The sequence below is a fragment of the Bombina bombina genome, chromosome 3 (genome assembly GCF_027579735.1).
Source record: "Bombina bombina isolate aBomBom1 chromosome 3, aBomBom1.pri, whole genome shotgun sequence".
NCBI lineage: Eukaryota > Metazoa > Chordata > Amphibia > Anura > Bombinatoridae > Bombina > Bombina bombina.
Genome location: NC_069501.1, coordinates 206,628,572 through 206,644,415, shown reverse-complemented (window position 1 = coordinate 206,644,415; position 15,844 = coordinate 206,628,572). Strand labels below are relative to the sequence as shown.

The 15,844-nt window shown below is 37.4% G+C and overlaps 1 protein-coding gene across 1 annotated transcript; it reads right to left on the bottom strand.

The window, feature by feature from the left end:
* Window positions 1-7,265: 7,265 nt before the first annotated feature.
* EMC6 (ER membrane protein complex subunit 6) lies at window positions 7,266-15,767 on the bottom strand. Its single transcript, XM_053706104.1, has 2 exons — window positions 15,554-15,767; window positions 7,266-7,813 (listed from the first exon to the last, which is right to left on the bottom strand). Exon 2 carries the CDS (start codon window positions 7,783-7,785, stop codon window positions 7,450-7,452), a length of 336 nt encoding a protein of 111 aa, XP_053562079.1. The 5' UTR covers window positions 7,786-7,813; window positions 15,554-15,767; the 3' UTR covers window positions 7,266-7,449.
* Between the last annotated feature and the right edge of the window lie 77 nt (window positions 15,768-15,844).

The window sequence follows — 15,844 nt, the reverse complement described above, 5'->3', positions numbered from 1 at the left end:
TTGCAGGTAAACATGGTTAACAGAGGAAGAACATTGATTTCAAGCACCATCCCTTTAAAGCTTCCAATCTGTTATTCTAACAGAATCAGCATGACAGAGTTGTTTCCAAACTTGTCCTCATCAACACTGACGCCTCTGTTAACGAGAGAATCACTGACATGATGATCACTCTTCGTAACATTTTGTAGTATATGCAAATTGCCATCATATAAACAGAGGGCAGCAGACTGTAAAAAAACATAATTTATGTAAGAACTTACCTGATAAATTCATTTCTTTCATATTGGCAAGAGTCCATGAGCTAGTGACATATGGGATATACAATCCTACCAGGAGGGGCAAAGTTTCCCAAACCTCAAAATGCCTATAAATACACCCCTCACCACACCCACAATTCAGTTTAACGAATAGCCAAGCAGTGGAGTGATAAAGAAAGGAGTAGAAAGCATCAACAAAGGAAATTTGGAAATAATTGTGCTTTATACAAAAAATCATAACCACCATAAAAGGGTGGGCCTCATGGACTCTTGCCAATATGAAAGAAATTAATTTATCAGGTAAGTTCTTACATAAATTATGTTTTCTTTCATGTAATTGGCAAGAGTCCATGAGCTAGTGACATATGGGATATCAATACCCAAGATGTGGAGTCTTCCACTCAAGAGTCACTAGAGAGGGAGGGACTAAAACAAAAACAGCCATATTCCGCTGAGAAAATAATCCACAACCCAAAAATAAGTTTATTTTCACTTTTGAAAGAAAAAAACTTAAATCAAAAAGCAGAAGAATCAAACTGAAACAGCTGCCTGAAGAACTTTTCTGCCAAAAACTGCTTCCGAAGAAGCAAATACAAAAAAATGGTAGAATTTAGTAAATGTATGCAAAGAGGACCAAGTGGCTGCTTTGCAAATCTGATCAACTGAAGCTTCATTCCTAAAAGCCCATGAAGTGGAGACTGATCTAGTAGAATGAGCTGTAATTCTCTGAGGCGGGGTTTGACCCGACTCCAAATAAGCTTGATGAATCAAAAGTTTCAACCAAGAAGCCAAGGAAACAGCAGAAGCTTTCTGACCTTTCCTAGGACCAGAAAATAAAATAAATAGACTAAAAGTCTTCCTGAAATTTTTAGTAGCTTCCACATAATATTTCAAAGCTCTTACCACATCCAAAGAATGTAAGGATTTCTCCAAAGAATTCTTAGGATTAGGACATAAAGAAGGGACAACAATTTCTCTACTAATGTTGTTAGAATTCACAACCTTAGGTAAAAATTGAAAAGAAGTCAGCAAAACTGCCTTATCCTGATGAAAAATCAGAAAAGGAGACTCACAAGAAAGAGTAGATAGCTCCGAAATTCTTCTAACAGAAGAGATAGCCAAAAGGAACAACACTTTCCAAGAAAGTAGTTAATGTCCAAAGAATGCATAGGTTCAAATGGAGGAGCCTGTAAAGCCCTCAGAACCAAATTAAGACTCCAAGGAGGAGAAATTGACTTAATGACAGGCTTAATACGAACTAAAGCCTGTACAAAACAGTGTATATCAGGAAGTATAGCAGTTTTTCTGTGAAATAAAACAGAAAGAGCGGAGATTTGTCCTTTCAAGGAACTTGCAGACAAACCTTTATCCAAACCATCCTGAAGAAACTGCAAAATTCTAGGAATTCTAAAAGAATGCCAGGAGAAACTATGAGAAGAACACCATGAAATGTAAGTCTTCCAAACTCTATAATAAATCTTTCTAGAGACAGATTTACGAGCTTGTAACATAGTATTGATCACTGAATCAGAGAAACCTCTCTGACTTAGAACTAAGCGTTCAATTTACATACCTTCAAATTTAATGATTTGAGAACCTGATTGAAAAACATACCTTGAGATAGTAGGTCCGGCCGTAACGGAAGTGGCCAAGGCGGGCAACTGGACAACTGAACCAGATCCGCATACCAAAACCTGTGTGGCCATGCTGGAGCCACCAGCAACACAAAAGACTGTTCCATGATGATTTTGGAAATCACTCTTGGAAGGAGAACTAGAGGCGGGAAGATGTAAGCAGGTTGATAACACCAAGGAAGTGTCAGTGCATCCACTGCTTCCGCCTGAACATCCCTGGACCTGGACAGGTATCTGGGAAGTTTCTTGTTTAGATGAGAGGCCATGAAATCTCTCTGGAAGCCCCCACATCTGAACAATCTGAGAAAACATCTGGATGGAGAGACCACTCCCCTGGATGAAGAGTCTGGCGGCTGAGATAATCCGCCTCCCAATTGTCTATACCTGGGATATGTACCGCAGAGATTAGACAGGAGCTGGATTCCGCCCAAGCAAGTATCCGAGATACTTCTTTCATAGCTTGGGGACTGTAAGTCCCACCCTGATGATTGACATAAGCCACAGTTGTGATATTGTCTGTCTGAAAACAAATTAACGGTTCTCTTTAGTAGAGGCCAAAACTGAAGAGCCCTGAAAATTGCACAGAGTTTTAAAATATTTATTGGTAATCTCGCCTCTTGAGATTTCCAAACCCCTTGTGCTGTCAGAGACCCCCAAACAGCTCCCCAACCTGAAAGACTCGCATCTGTTGTGATCACAGTCCAGGTTGGGCGAACAAAAGAAGCCCCTTGAACCAAACGATGGTGATCTATCCACCATGTCAGAGAGTGTCGTACATTGGGATTCAAGGATATTAATTGTGATATCTTTGTATAATCCCTGCACCATTGATTCAGCATACAAAGCTGAAGAGGTCTCATGTGAAAACGAGCAAAGGGGATTGCGTTCGATGCTGCAGTCATGAAACCTAAAAACTTCCATGCACATAGCCACTGAAGGGAATAACTGAGACTGAAGGAGCCGACATGCTGCGACCAATCTTAAACGTCTCTTTAGAGACAGAGTCATGGACACTGAATCTATCTGGAAGCCTAAAAAGATGACCCTTGTCTGAGGAATCAAGAAACTTTTGGTAAAATTGATCCTCCAACAATGTTTCCGAAGAAAGAACACTGATTTGTGTGAGATTCTGCAGTACGCAAAAGACTGAGCTAGTACCAAGATAACGTCCAAATAAGGAAACACCGCAATACCCTGTTCTCTGAATACAGAGAGTAGGACACCCAGAACCTTTGAAAATATTCTTGAAGCGGTTGCTAGGCCAAATGGAAGAGCAACAAATTGGTAATGCTTGTCTAGAAAAGAGAATCTCAGAAACTGATAATGTTCTGGATGAATCGGAATATGAAGGTATGCTTTCTGCAAGTCTATTGTAGACATAAAATGTCCTTGCTGAACAAAAGGCAGAATAGTCCTTATAGTCACCATCTTGAAAGTTGGTACTCTTACATAACGATTCAAAATTTTCAGATCCAAAACTGGACTGAATAAATTTTCCTTCTTTAGGACAATGAATAGATTTGAATAAAACCCCAAACCTTGTTCCAGAAGAGGAACTGGCATGATTACCCCTGAAGACTCCAGGTATGAAACATACTTCAGGAAAGCCTGAGCTTTCACTGGATTTACTGGGATACGTGAGAGAAAAAAATCTTCTCGCAAGAGGTCTTACTCTACAATGCTCTGAATCCATTGATTTAGAACAGAATTTATCCAAATATCTTTGAAAAACTTTAATCTGCCCCCTACCAGCTGAGCTGGAATGAGGACTGCACCCTCATGCGGACTTAGGGGCTGACTTTGGTTTCCTAAAAGGCTTGGATTTATTCCAATTTGAGGAAGGCTTCCAATTGGAAGCAGATTCCTTGGGGGGAGGATTGAGTTTTTGTTCCTTATTCTGATGAAAGGAACGAAAACGGTTAGAAGCCTTAGATTTACCCTTAGGTGTTTTTATCCTGAGGCAGAAAAAACTCCCTTTCCCCCAGTAACAGTTGAAATAATAGAATCCAACTGAGAACCAAATAAATTATTACCTTGGAAAGAAAGAGATAGTAATCTAGATTTAGATGTCATATCAGCATTCCAAGATTTAAGCCACAAAGCTCTTCTAGCTAATATAGCTAAAGACATGGATCTAACATCACAAATAAAATGAATAGCATGTTGCAGTAAGCGAATAATGCTAGATATGTCAGAATCCAATTCATGTTGCGCTAAATTCTCCAACCAGAAAGTTGATGCCACCGCAACATCAGCCAAAGAAATTGCAGGTCTGAGAAGATGACCTGAATATAAAAAGGCCTTCCTTAGATAAGATTCAACTTCTTATCTAAAGGATCCTCAAAAGGAAGTAATATCTTCCATAGGAATAGTGGTACGTTTAGCAAGAGTAGAAATAGCCCCATCAACTTTGGGGATCTTTTCCCAAAACTCTATAGATTTTGCTGGCAAAGGATACAATTTTAAAACCTTGAAGAAGGAATAAAAAGAAGTACCCGTCTTATTCCATTCCTTAGAAATCATATCAGACATAGCCTCAGGAATAGGAAAACCCCTGGAGAAACCACAGGAGGTTTAAAAACAGCATTAAAACGTTTATTAGACTGAACGTCAAGAGGACTGGTTACCTCAATATCCAAAGTAATTAACACTTCATTTAATAAAGAACACATGTACTCAATTTTAAATAAATAAGTAGATTTTTCAGTGTCAATGTCTGAGGAGGATCTACTGAATAAGAATGATCCTTATCAGAAGAGGATAAATTATCATATTGTTGGTCATTTGAAATTTCATCAACTAAATGAGAAGTTTTAAAAAGACCTATTACATTTATTTGAAGGTGAAAATGCAGACAAAGCCTTCAGAATAGAATCAGAAATAAATTCTTTAAAATTTACAGGTATATTATGCACGTTAGAAGTTGAAGGAACTGCAACTGGCAATGTACTATTACTGATGGACACATTATCTGCATGTAAAAGTTTATCAAAACAACTATTACAAATGACATTCAGCGATATAATTTCTACAATTTTATAACTAATGACTTAGCTTTGGTAGAACCGATGTCAGGCAGTAATGTTCCAGCAGAAGCTTCTGAGGCAGGATCAAAGTAAGACATCTTGCAAAATGTAAGAGAAAAAACAACATAAAGCAAAATTATCTATTTCCTTATATGACAGTTTCAGGAATGGGAAAAAATGCAAATAGCAAAGCCCTCTGATATTGAAAAAAATCAAGAGGCAAACATCAATGGGGTATTGAAATAATGAAAAAGTTTGGCGCCAAGTATGACGCACAACGTAACAAACTTTTTTGGCGCCAAAAAATAACCGGAAATGACACTCGCGTCACTAATGACGCAACCGTGTGAAAGGTCTCGGCGTCAAGTATGACGCCGGAAATGATGAACTTGCGTCATAGACGTACTCTTTCGCGCCAAAAAAATCTTCGCACCAAAAATGACGCAATAAAGTTTAGCATTTGTCGCACCCGCGGGCCTAATACCGCCCACAATTTGTAAGAAGTAGTCAATTGAAAAAAAGACTAAACCCCAGGTAAGAAATAAATTTCATTACAAAGATGTTTATATTCCCAAATATGAAACTGACAGTCTGCAGAAGGAAATACATGAACCTGACTCATGGCAAATATATGTACAATACATATATTTAGAACTTTATATAAATGCATAAAGTGCCAAACCATAGTTGAGGTGTCTTAAGTAATAAAAAACATACTTACCAAAAGACACCCATCCACATATAGCAGATAGCCAAACCAGTACTAAAACAGTTCTCTAGTAGAACTAATGGTAAATTGAGAGTATATCGTCGATCTGAAAAGGGAGGTAGGAGATGAATCTCTACCACCGATAACAGAGAACCCATGAAATAGACCCCCGTTAGGGAAATCATTGTATTCAATAAGTGATACTCCCTTCACGTCCCTCTGACATTCGCTGTACTCTGAGAGGAATCGGGCTTCAACAATGCTGAGAAGCGCATATCAACGTAGAAATCTTAGCACAAACTTACTTCACCACCTCCATACGAGGCAAAGTTTGTAAAACTGAATTGTGGGTGTGGTAAGGGGTGTATTTATAGGCATTTTGAGGTTTGGGAAACTTTGCCCCTCCTGGTAGGATTGTATATCCCATATGTCACTAGCTCATGGACTCTTGCCAATTACATGAAATAAATGTAATATTTGTGCCATTTTCAAAACCTTTGGCTAGGACTGTACAGTAGGTCATGCTTACTTTTAATAAACTCATTTGTGAAACTGTCTATACATAAGCAATACCAGTATTAAAGTGTCAATGTAAAGTAGCTAGTGAAATGTATATGGCTGGAATGAATGGTATGGACAAAATGGTCTATCAGTAATATTTTGTAAGCATGTTGAAAAGAATACAAAACTACTGGTGCATAAATAGTAATAATTGTCAACCTTGTATTGAAGCTTGGGTATAATACATTAACATGATTTAGTAATTGTTTTGCCTAACAACTGTTATTACTTTGGGCCATATAGTAATAAGGAAGGAAATAACCTGCTGGCTTTTTTTTTTTGGAGTACTGCAGTTAAAGGGATATGAAACTCAATTTTTTTTTCATGATTCAGATAGAAAATTGCATCTTGGTATTTTTATTTGAAAAGCAAGAATGTAACCCTTAGGAGCCAGCCCATTTTAGAAAAATTAATAGGAGTAAAATTGCATTCTCTATCTAATTAATATAAGAAAAAAAAATTGGGTTTCATATCCCTTTAATGCTGGCAGCTGTGTAATAATTTTTTGCTGTGCACTGGATGATACTCAATGTATACTTGTATCAAGCTGTATCTATATAGTCATGCACTGTGTATACAATATACAGTAGAAAACATATCTGAGTTCAGGGTAAATGAAGTTAAAATATTTTGCAAATGTAGTTCAGTTTCTAGCAAAATGTATTCACATTTGAATAGTTTTATTCAATACAAACAATGCATTGTTAAGCTGCTTGAAAAGGCACTGTTTTGCACTTTATGTTTGCTTAAACAAAGCTGACCTCAACTACAGATTAACACATTAAAATATGGCTTACTTATTACCAGAAAATCCTATATAGGATGATCACTGAGAATGATAAAATAAATTATTTAGAATATAAAATGTGTTGCTGCCTTTGTATTCCTGAACACACATTGAAACAATTTGTATTTGAATGGTAAGATACTCACGCATTAAAAAAACAAAACGCACAAACAATGTTTTACTCTTGAGGAGTCTCACAGAGATAACGTAACTCAATTAGAGGGTAGATGTAGAATTTAACATTTTTGTAACCATTCCTGAAATTAATTTCAATAAAAAACAAACAAGTACTTTGGTTTTGAATTTGTTTAATTATAGACAGCATCCCGAATTTCAGTCAACATAAGTTACTAACAGAAACCAATCAGTTATTTCTCAAATTAAAAACTAGGCCTGACTAATCAATTTATTGGGCATAAGTCTTTGCATCCCATTAAAAAGAATGTTTCTGAGAAACCATATCACGCATGACATTTCAATAAACGTGCACCATGCCATACAGGAAGGTCCAGAAGAGGACATACGTAAAAAGGCCTCCTATAAGACCGCCCGTAAACAGTGGCCGTCTGGTTTTAAAATATTTGTTCCATCTTCGTCCAGACTTTAATACCAAGAGCAAAGAGAGGAGGAATGAGGCGAGGAAATAAAATATGAAACCATACAGGGCTGTTAAGCCAAGTATTCCAGCTGTAGCTCCAGACAGGGCAGACACGGACGTTCTGCAATAGTCCAGAACTGCTGCATTCCCTCGCACTGCAGCTTCACTTATGAACTGAGGACCTTCTCTCTTCATAGCCAGAGCTGCCGCCATTGCTGTAAAATTAGGTTTTTGGGAGGAACTGTGTAAAAGAAAAATAAATTAGATGCGTTTAATTATGATATTAAAATGTGTTAATGATTTGTGAACATTTACATACACATTATATGAAATTGTATGCGATTCATTGATAAAACAGGAGTGGGTGCTACCCTTACTAGGTTAGAGGAGAATGCAGAATCAAAATCTCAATATATAGATATCACTCACATAAGTTTCATTTAAAAAAATAAAATAAAGAACAGGTGTTAGAATCCCTACAACCAAAAGAATACTTGGATAAGTAACTTGTGATTCAGATAGAGCATACTATTTTAAACAACTTTCCAATTTACTATTATCATCAAATTTGCTTCATTCTCTTGGTATTCTTTGTTGAAGGATCAGCAATGCACTACTGGGAGTTAGCTGAACACATTGGGCGAGCCAATGCCGGCCCAGGAGCAATATATGTAGAAAGCAAATTAGCAAAAACATTAAATTAGACAAAAAATTAACAAAGCAAATTAGATAATAGAATTAAATTGTAAAGTTGTTTACAGTTGCATGCTCTGTCTGAATTATGAAAAACATTTTTGGATTCATGTCCATACATTTTAGAGGTCGATTCAATTTCTAAAACTGATTGGAAGACAAGATTTCTATTGATATTGTGCAAGATTTAACTTGTATCTTTAAAGACTTCATGTTTATTTTTTTGCTGGGGAAAAAACCCTTTTTTATTATTAATTTTAGGCTAACCTAGGAGTCTCTGTTATGTACCTACCAGGCAAAGGGAATAAGCAGTACGTACGCAACTTATAATGCTCGATTATTTTTCATTTTAAAAACATCTTACACTTTTTTACATGAACCATGAAGGAATTTTGCAGAATACTGAGAGGAACTGTGCACCAAACATTATATAGTGGAGGGCTTGACAAATCCAGGAGCCAGGGAGTTCCAGGCTATATCAGGTCATGCAATAGAAAGAAAATTACATATTATGTATTTGTATTAAAGTTAGAGTGGAAAATGACTTCTAATATTTTTTTAAACTACTACATCAGTGCTAGACAAACCCAGGGAGCCACTGGCTCCTAGAATTTTACCTCTGGCTCCTAACTTTTTGGGTTATTCTCCATATATCTATATAAAACTACCACTTTCTGGCTCCTAAATATTCATACTGGCTCCTAATTTTTAAACAGATTTGTCGAGAAATGTACTACATATTTAAAATAAGAATCCACATTCTTATAAGAAAATCTAAAAATTCTTATAAGAAAATAAATCTCTGGGCTAACAATTCATAAAGAACAGTTCATGAAGTCTAGTGTAGGGCTGCAATAACTAATCTGTAAGATTGATCATAAAAAATAGTTGCCAATGAATCTCATTATGATTAGGTGGACTGCGATTAGTTTGTCAGTTGCACAGCACCAACTGCTTCACTCCAATGAACTCCTGCACATGGTAATTAATATTTTTTCTATCCGATTAAAAAAAAAAAAAAAAAAAAATCGGTTGATTTGTATCCGATTAATCAGATGGAAAAAATATTTAACAACTTAATAGATAAAGAGATTCATTGACAACTATTTTTAGGATTAATCTTGCCGATTAGTTGTCGCAGCCATAGTCTAGTGTCTATTTCAGTAGCATTCTAGGGGGGTGGTATGCGACAGAACCACATTAAGTATTTGGATATAACAAATGTAAACTAGATTTCTGAACCTGGTTGATGACAACTTGTACCGTTAGATTTTTTTTCATGTCAGTATGAATTTATGGATCCATAAGATGATATGGAGAATAGTGAAAAGGAGCAATAATAAAATACTCATGTGCTACAACATATATTATTGCACTATTGCTTGAGCAAAACCCAGAGGCAGACTTTTTGTTACTTTCTGCGATTCGATTTCTTTGTGAATTTTTTTTTTTTTGCAGTTTATATTTAAATATAATTCAATTTTAAATTAGTTACACTAAAGCACCAGTTCAGTTGCAATGTGTTGATTAACTGGAGAATAAAGCAGTTTTTTAAGTTTTATAATATATTGCAGCATTTGAAAATTGCCGATTTCGTCATTGCTGTGTAATTACAGCAGGAAGAAGCGGGCGGGGATTGCCGATCCGGCTTTGGTGAAGAAAAAGGTAAGCATTTCTAAAATACGCTACAATGTAAACTTCTCATGAATGAAAGTGCCCGTTAATAGTATTTTTAAAAACCGGGCACTGATTAATGAAAATTTACATTTCCTTTAAATAAAACTGGGCATGCAGGAGGAGCAATATAGAAACAAATTCCCAACCAGCACTGTGGAAGTAAAGATATAAAATATCATTTGTCAAAAAAAAAAAAAAAAAAAAAAAAAAAAAAAAGATATAAAGTATCAAAGAAGGTGGAAACAAAACCTCTAAAAGTAGAGTATGCAAAAGGAAAAAAAAAGGACAGAAAAGAGGGAGGACAGATTTGTTTATCTATATACATAAAAGCCTACTTCTCTCTGTCTGTATACACAAAATCCAATACTTAGAGCGCCAGAGGCAGAACCTTTTTTCACTTTCTGCGATGAGTTGTTGATGAAAATTTTTCTAAAGGTCATTTTGAAATAAAATGTAAATTAGGTTACCCTACAGCACCAGCTCAATTGCAATCAGTGTGTTTATTAACTAGAGAATAAAGCATCAACCAATTTGATTTGCAGCACTGCTCAGTATGACACAGCTCTTCACTCTGGCTGCACTGTGTTAAGGAAAACGTACACAGTGAAGCCAGAGCACAGCGCTACTTGATGAAAACAGCCTGAACAGTGCTATAAAGCAACAGCTCTAACTCAGTTCCTGCAGGTGTCCCATTCTTTCTGCAGACATGCTGCATTTTCTGCAATGACATCTCTGATCACAGCATGTTCTGCCTTGGGGCTTAGAGCTAATGAAAATAAAACATTTTAATACTTCTCTCTCCCCCACACCTCACTGGGAGAGTTTTTTTTTTTTCCTGCTGCTTCTCATTTACATAGATTTTCTATACAATACAGTAGAATTTAAAGAGATAGAAATATAAAAATGGAAGTGTGCATGGGTAAATTTCAATTTAATTTGAAGTACAAGCCTTTTTGCAATATACTTCCATTAGCAAACATGCTTCTAGTAAAAAAAAAAGTTATGACTTTTCAGTGGCATACACACAATATCCTGTGAGGGCCCATGCACCAGCATTCAAACACTACACCTTCTCAGAGAGTCGATAGTGGCTTGTATGGCACAAATAACATTAGGATCAAGACACTTCCACCAGCTCTCCGAGCAGCCAAGGTGTTTGAATACTGACACAGAGGCTTTTGCAGGATATGTGCGTATGCTGCTAAAAAATAGTAACTTTTACTAGAAGCATTTTTGCTAATTATTATCGGTTATTTGTAGAGCACCAACGGATTCCGCAGCGCTATTGAAGTATATTGCAAAAATGCTTCTATTTCCCATGAAATGCACCAGTGCACACTTCCATTTTGACCTCTCTATCCCTTTAAATTTTCAATGTGTCCGTTTCAACAGGCAAAAGTATCTAAGTCAAATACAAACTGCACTAGAACAGGGAATATCTCATCACCCTGAACAAGTGAGTGCTGGGGTGATTGATCTCTCCATTTCTGAGGTGTCAGAGGAAAAGAAGCGGTTTCTACTCCTTTAAGGGACATAATACTCATATGCTAAATTACTTGAAACTGATGCAGTATAACTGTAAAAAGCTGACAGGAAAATATCACCTGAGCATCTCTATGTAAAAAAGATAATTTACCACACAATTTCCTCAGCTCCGCAGAGTAAGTTCTGAGTAAAAAAAAAAATATATACCTTAGCTGCAGCCCAGCTGCAGGTAAAAAAAAAAATGAAGCAATGAACAGCAGCCAATCAGCAGTGCTGAGGTCATGAACTCTTTTACAGTGATCTCATGAGATTTCACTTAACTTCCTTAAACTGAATAGGGAAATAACATTAGTGTTCACATAAGCTCACTCCCTTAGCTGTCCTTGGACAGACATACTGATTTGCTGCTTAGAAGTCCTTTACAATGGGATATGGCTACCGAGGAACTTTTGAGGTAAAATATCTTTCTTTTTTACATAGAGATGTTCAGGTGATATTTTCTAGTCAGCTTTTTACAGCTAAGCTGCATCACTTTCAAGTGTTTCAACATTTGGGTATCATGGCCCTTTAAATACGTGGCAGCAGGCTTGCATATGTGAACCCACTCCACATAGCCCAAAAAGCTGCCTATGCAACTTAATAAATCTAACTCTGTGTCCTCCACAAAAAATATTGCCAGCCAGGTGAGTTTATGAAGTATCGGTGTGGGGGATTTGTGCTATAACAGTTTCTTGTATTTATTGTTATCTAAGCTATCCAAAGCACACATTAATTGCATAACGTATCATAGATTTGGTCAGTAAAACCATCCGGATGGCATGCCCACTGAATAGGTCCTGAGGAGAACAATTGCATTTACATTTTAAAAAGAAGCATTTTTTAAACATACTTCCAATAGATAAAATTATTCTAAAATAAAAGTTATTACTGTTTGACGGCACATATGCTGTGAGTAACTAACCCTGGACTAGAGAATCAGTATCCGAACACCAGGCCTGCTCAGATTGCTGACGGTGGTGTGTATTGCATCAGTGAAGACTAAATTTGTGTCATAAGCCACTGCTGACTCACTGAGGTGTTTGAATGCTGATGCATAAGGCATTAAAAGCATGTGCGTATGACGCTGAACGGTAATACATTTTACCCAAAGCATTTCTGCAAATGTATGCAAAAATAAAGTTTCTTGATTCAAACAGAGCATGCAATTTTAAACAATTTACTTCTACTACAGGGCTTGATAAATTTCTTAAAAATCTAGAAGCCAGCTCAAAAAAGTTGGGAAACAAATTTTTGGGCAGGGTGGGTATGTATGTATATATATATATATATATATATATATATATATATATATATATATAATACTATTTCACACCTATAAGTATGTTGATCCCCACCTGTCCAATGGCCCAATACAGGCCTGTCTTATGTTACCTTGGTCACTGCACATATCCTGCATGTGGGCTGGAGGAGGGAACACACACAGCTGGGTGGGAAGAGGGTGTCCACACATCTGGCTGCTGGGGTGGGAGGAGACATGCTCACTAGGGCTGCAACCAACGATTATTTTAATAATCTGACAAATAATATTTTGATTAAGCGACTAATCAGATATTTTAAAATCCTATATTTAAAATAAAACGCAAGCTATTTTGCTTGCAGCAGAGAAGAGGAGCTCAGATCGTGTTGAGGTGCTTGAGATGCCAAGGTGGGATATTTATCTTTGTTAACTCTACACCAATGCAAAGGGCCTCTTAAAGTAAGCCTGTACTTCATTCTAACATAAAAATATCTTGAATATCTATATGCAATGGTAAATAACCAGCAATAAAGTTAGGGGAAAATATCTAGTCCGCTCTTAAAATAACAGATATATACTTAGAGGTTGAATTAAGTACATATTACAAGTAATTAAAAACATAATAAAAAAAAAAAAATTAAAAAAAAAAAAAAAAAAAAAAAGGCAAAAAGCGCCAAGTACTATGGGGTAGATTTATTAAGCAGCAGATGCTGCATCCCCCAACCATCGTTTCAGGCTCGTCTGAAATGTAGGTTAAAACTGCTCCTTAACTTCTAAGCCACCTTTTAGGTGGCAGACTAAAATCATCTCGATCTAATACGATTGGGATGATAGACAGCCACTGCTAGCAGTCAATTGGCCCACGATGAGCAGGGGGTGGAATTGCACAAGCATTTCACTAGAAATGCTTGAGCAATGATAAATGCAGACAGCATACGCTTTAGCGAGGTCGAGCGGACATGATTCGCTACAGCGACAATAACAGGACAAAGTCTTACAAATTTTTCTACACAGTACACTTTAATTCAAATAACTCCCATAAATCTAGGGCTAGGTGTAAACAACAAGCTTGGCACTATATCATGCAAAGCACAGTCCCAAATCATCTGATTTGATATAAACAATCCAAATGATGACTCCTGTTATTTCTGGGTTGCATATAAGCCAGGAGTAGTTGTAAACTTAAAAATAAATTTATGCTGTCCTTTAGGCTAAGGACATAGCCATAAAACAAAATACCATGTGAAGGAGTTCATTGGAGTGAAGCAGCTGGTGCTGTGCACAGACCAACTAATTGCAAACCAACTAATCTTTTATGAGATTCGCTGTTGCACCTCTAATGCTCACACGTACACAAATACACACCTGGGTCGGGCCACACACAAGTCTACACCTAGATGGGGGGGGGGGGGGGCGGCAAACACACATACACATCTGTATGAGAGGGGCATACACAAGTATACAGCTGGGGAAAACACTTGTCTAAGTAGGTAAATAGAAGTACACACAGTTAGACGATTGAATAAACATTAAAGTAAAAGGTAAATCCTAGCGTTTCTGAAACAAATAAAGGGGACTTTCAGTCATGAAATATAAATACTTCATGCTGAAAGTTCCTTTATTTGTTTAAAGCGTTCGCCGCACTGAGCTCCTCTGGCAGCCCACAGCAGAATGCTATGCTTCCACCTCTTAGCAAATAGCCGTGCAGCCCAGCTGGCGCCCAGCCAGATACCCCGCACAGCTATTGGCTAAGTGTCTCCCCACTGACCATATCATTGTGTCTGCTCAATATCAGAGGGAGGTGACGATGCTGCTACAGCTCTTGCCCAGTGTGTATCTTTGTCTCACTAATGCAACTGCCATAAGCTGCAATAACTTCAGCCTGAATGCTGTGAGAGGCCCAGGCACTGCATAGCAATGTGTGGACTTCCCACCTGCAACATCTCTTAAAAAGGGGGCTGTGGATGCAGGGTTAGAGGCTGAAGAAAAATAAATAAAACACATATACCCGTAGTATGTCACGGAGTAGAGGATTCTCCCCTTTTTTTCTCTAGCAGAGCACAATGGATGTTTCAGTTGGTGCATCCATCTACCCTCAGTGCTCTTCTGACCGTATGGCAACTAGCAATGTAGTTCCCTGACGTGCAGCTGGGTAATGATCCAGGCAGACTGGGCTAAACTTTATAGGTGCAGCTGGCAGTGGCAAATGGGGGGCACCCATGGAGTTCCAGTTTGTCAAGTCCTGTTCTATTCTCAAATTTGCTTTGTTCTATTGGTATTTTATTTTTTAAAGCATACCTAGGTGGGCTCAGTAGCAGCAATGCATTACTGGGAGATAGCTGGTTATTGGTGGCTGCACATATTAACCTCACCAGATGTGTTTGGCTAGCTACCAGTAGGACATTACTGCCATTGGGCCTACTCTTTAACAATGGATACCAACAGCAAATTTGATAATAGAAGTACATGTTCCACCTGATTCAAAGTGTAATTGTAAGTCACTGTCCCTTTAAATTCACATTTAAATGTTGACCATACTATCACTTTAAAGTTTATTCATAAATATTTTGACATTATTTAATAAAAAGCACTATTGTTCAATATCCCTGTGTATGAAGAAAAAATGCAAGTTCAAAAGTCAACACTGAATAAAAGAACTATCATAAAGATTGCAACACAAGATGTTTACACAGTCAATAATGGATACTCACGCAGATAATAAAACGTATTAAATCAATGGTTGCTGATAAAACGTGTATGTATTTATACAGAAATACTTGGTGCTGCACTGACACACATCATTATATTACTTTACAAAAAATACCGTACCTCCAGAGCAGATACTGTTCAGCGAGACAAGACTGAATATGGGAAGATTTATCGCTTGGTCCCTACATCAAGTGACAGAGCAGGTCTATAAAACGCACTCCGCCATCTTTGCTAGAAGAAGACAGGAAGTAACCTTTCATCTATCCAAGTTTTAGCACACCCCGGAAGTAGCGCGAGAATTGTGTACAGTACGACGTGACTGCCATATTGCCAGGGGAAAGCGTTCTCGGGTAACTAGTGTAACGCTGAGTAGGTGTGCCCGGCAGGATGACGTGTAACAGCATGGCCGCT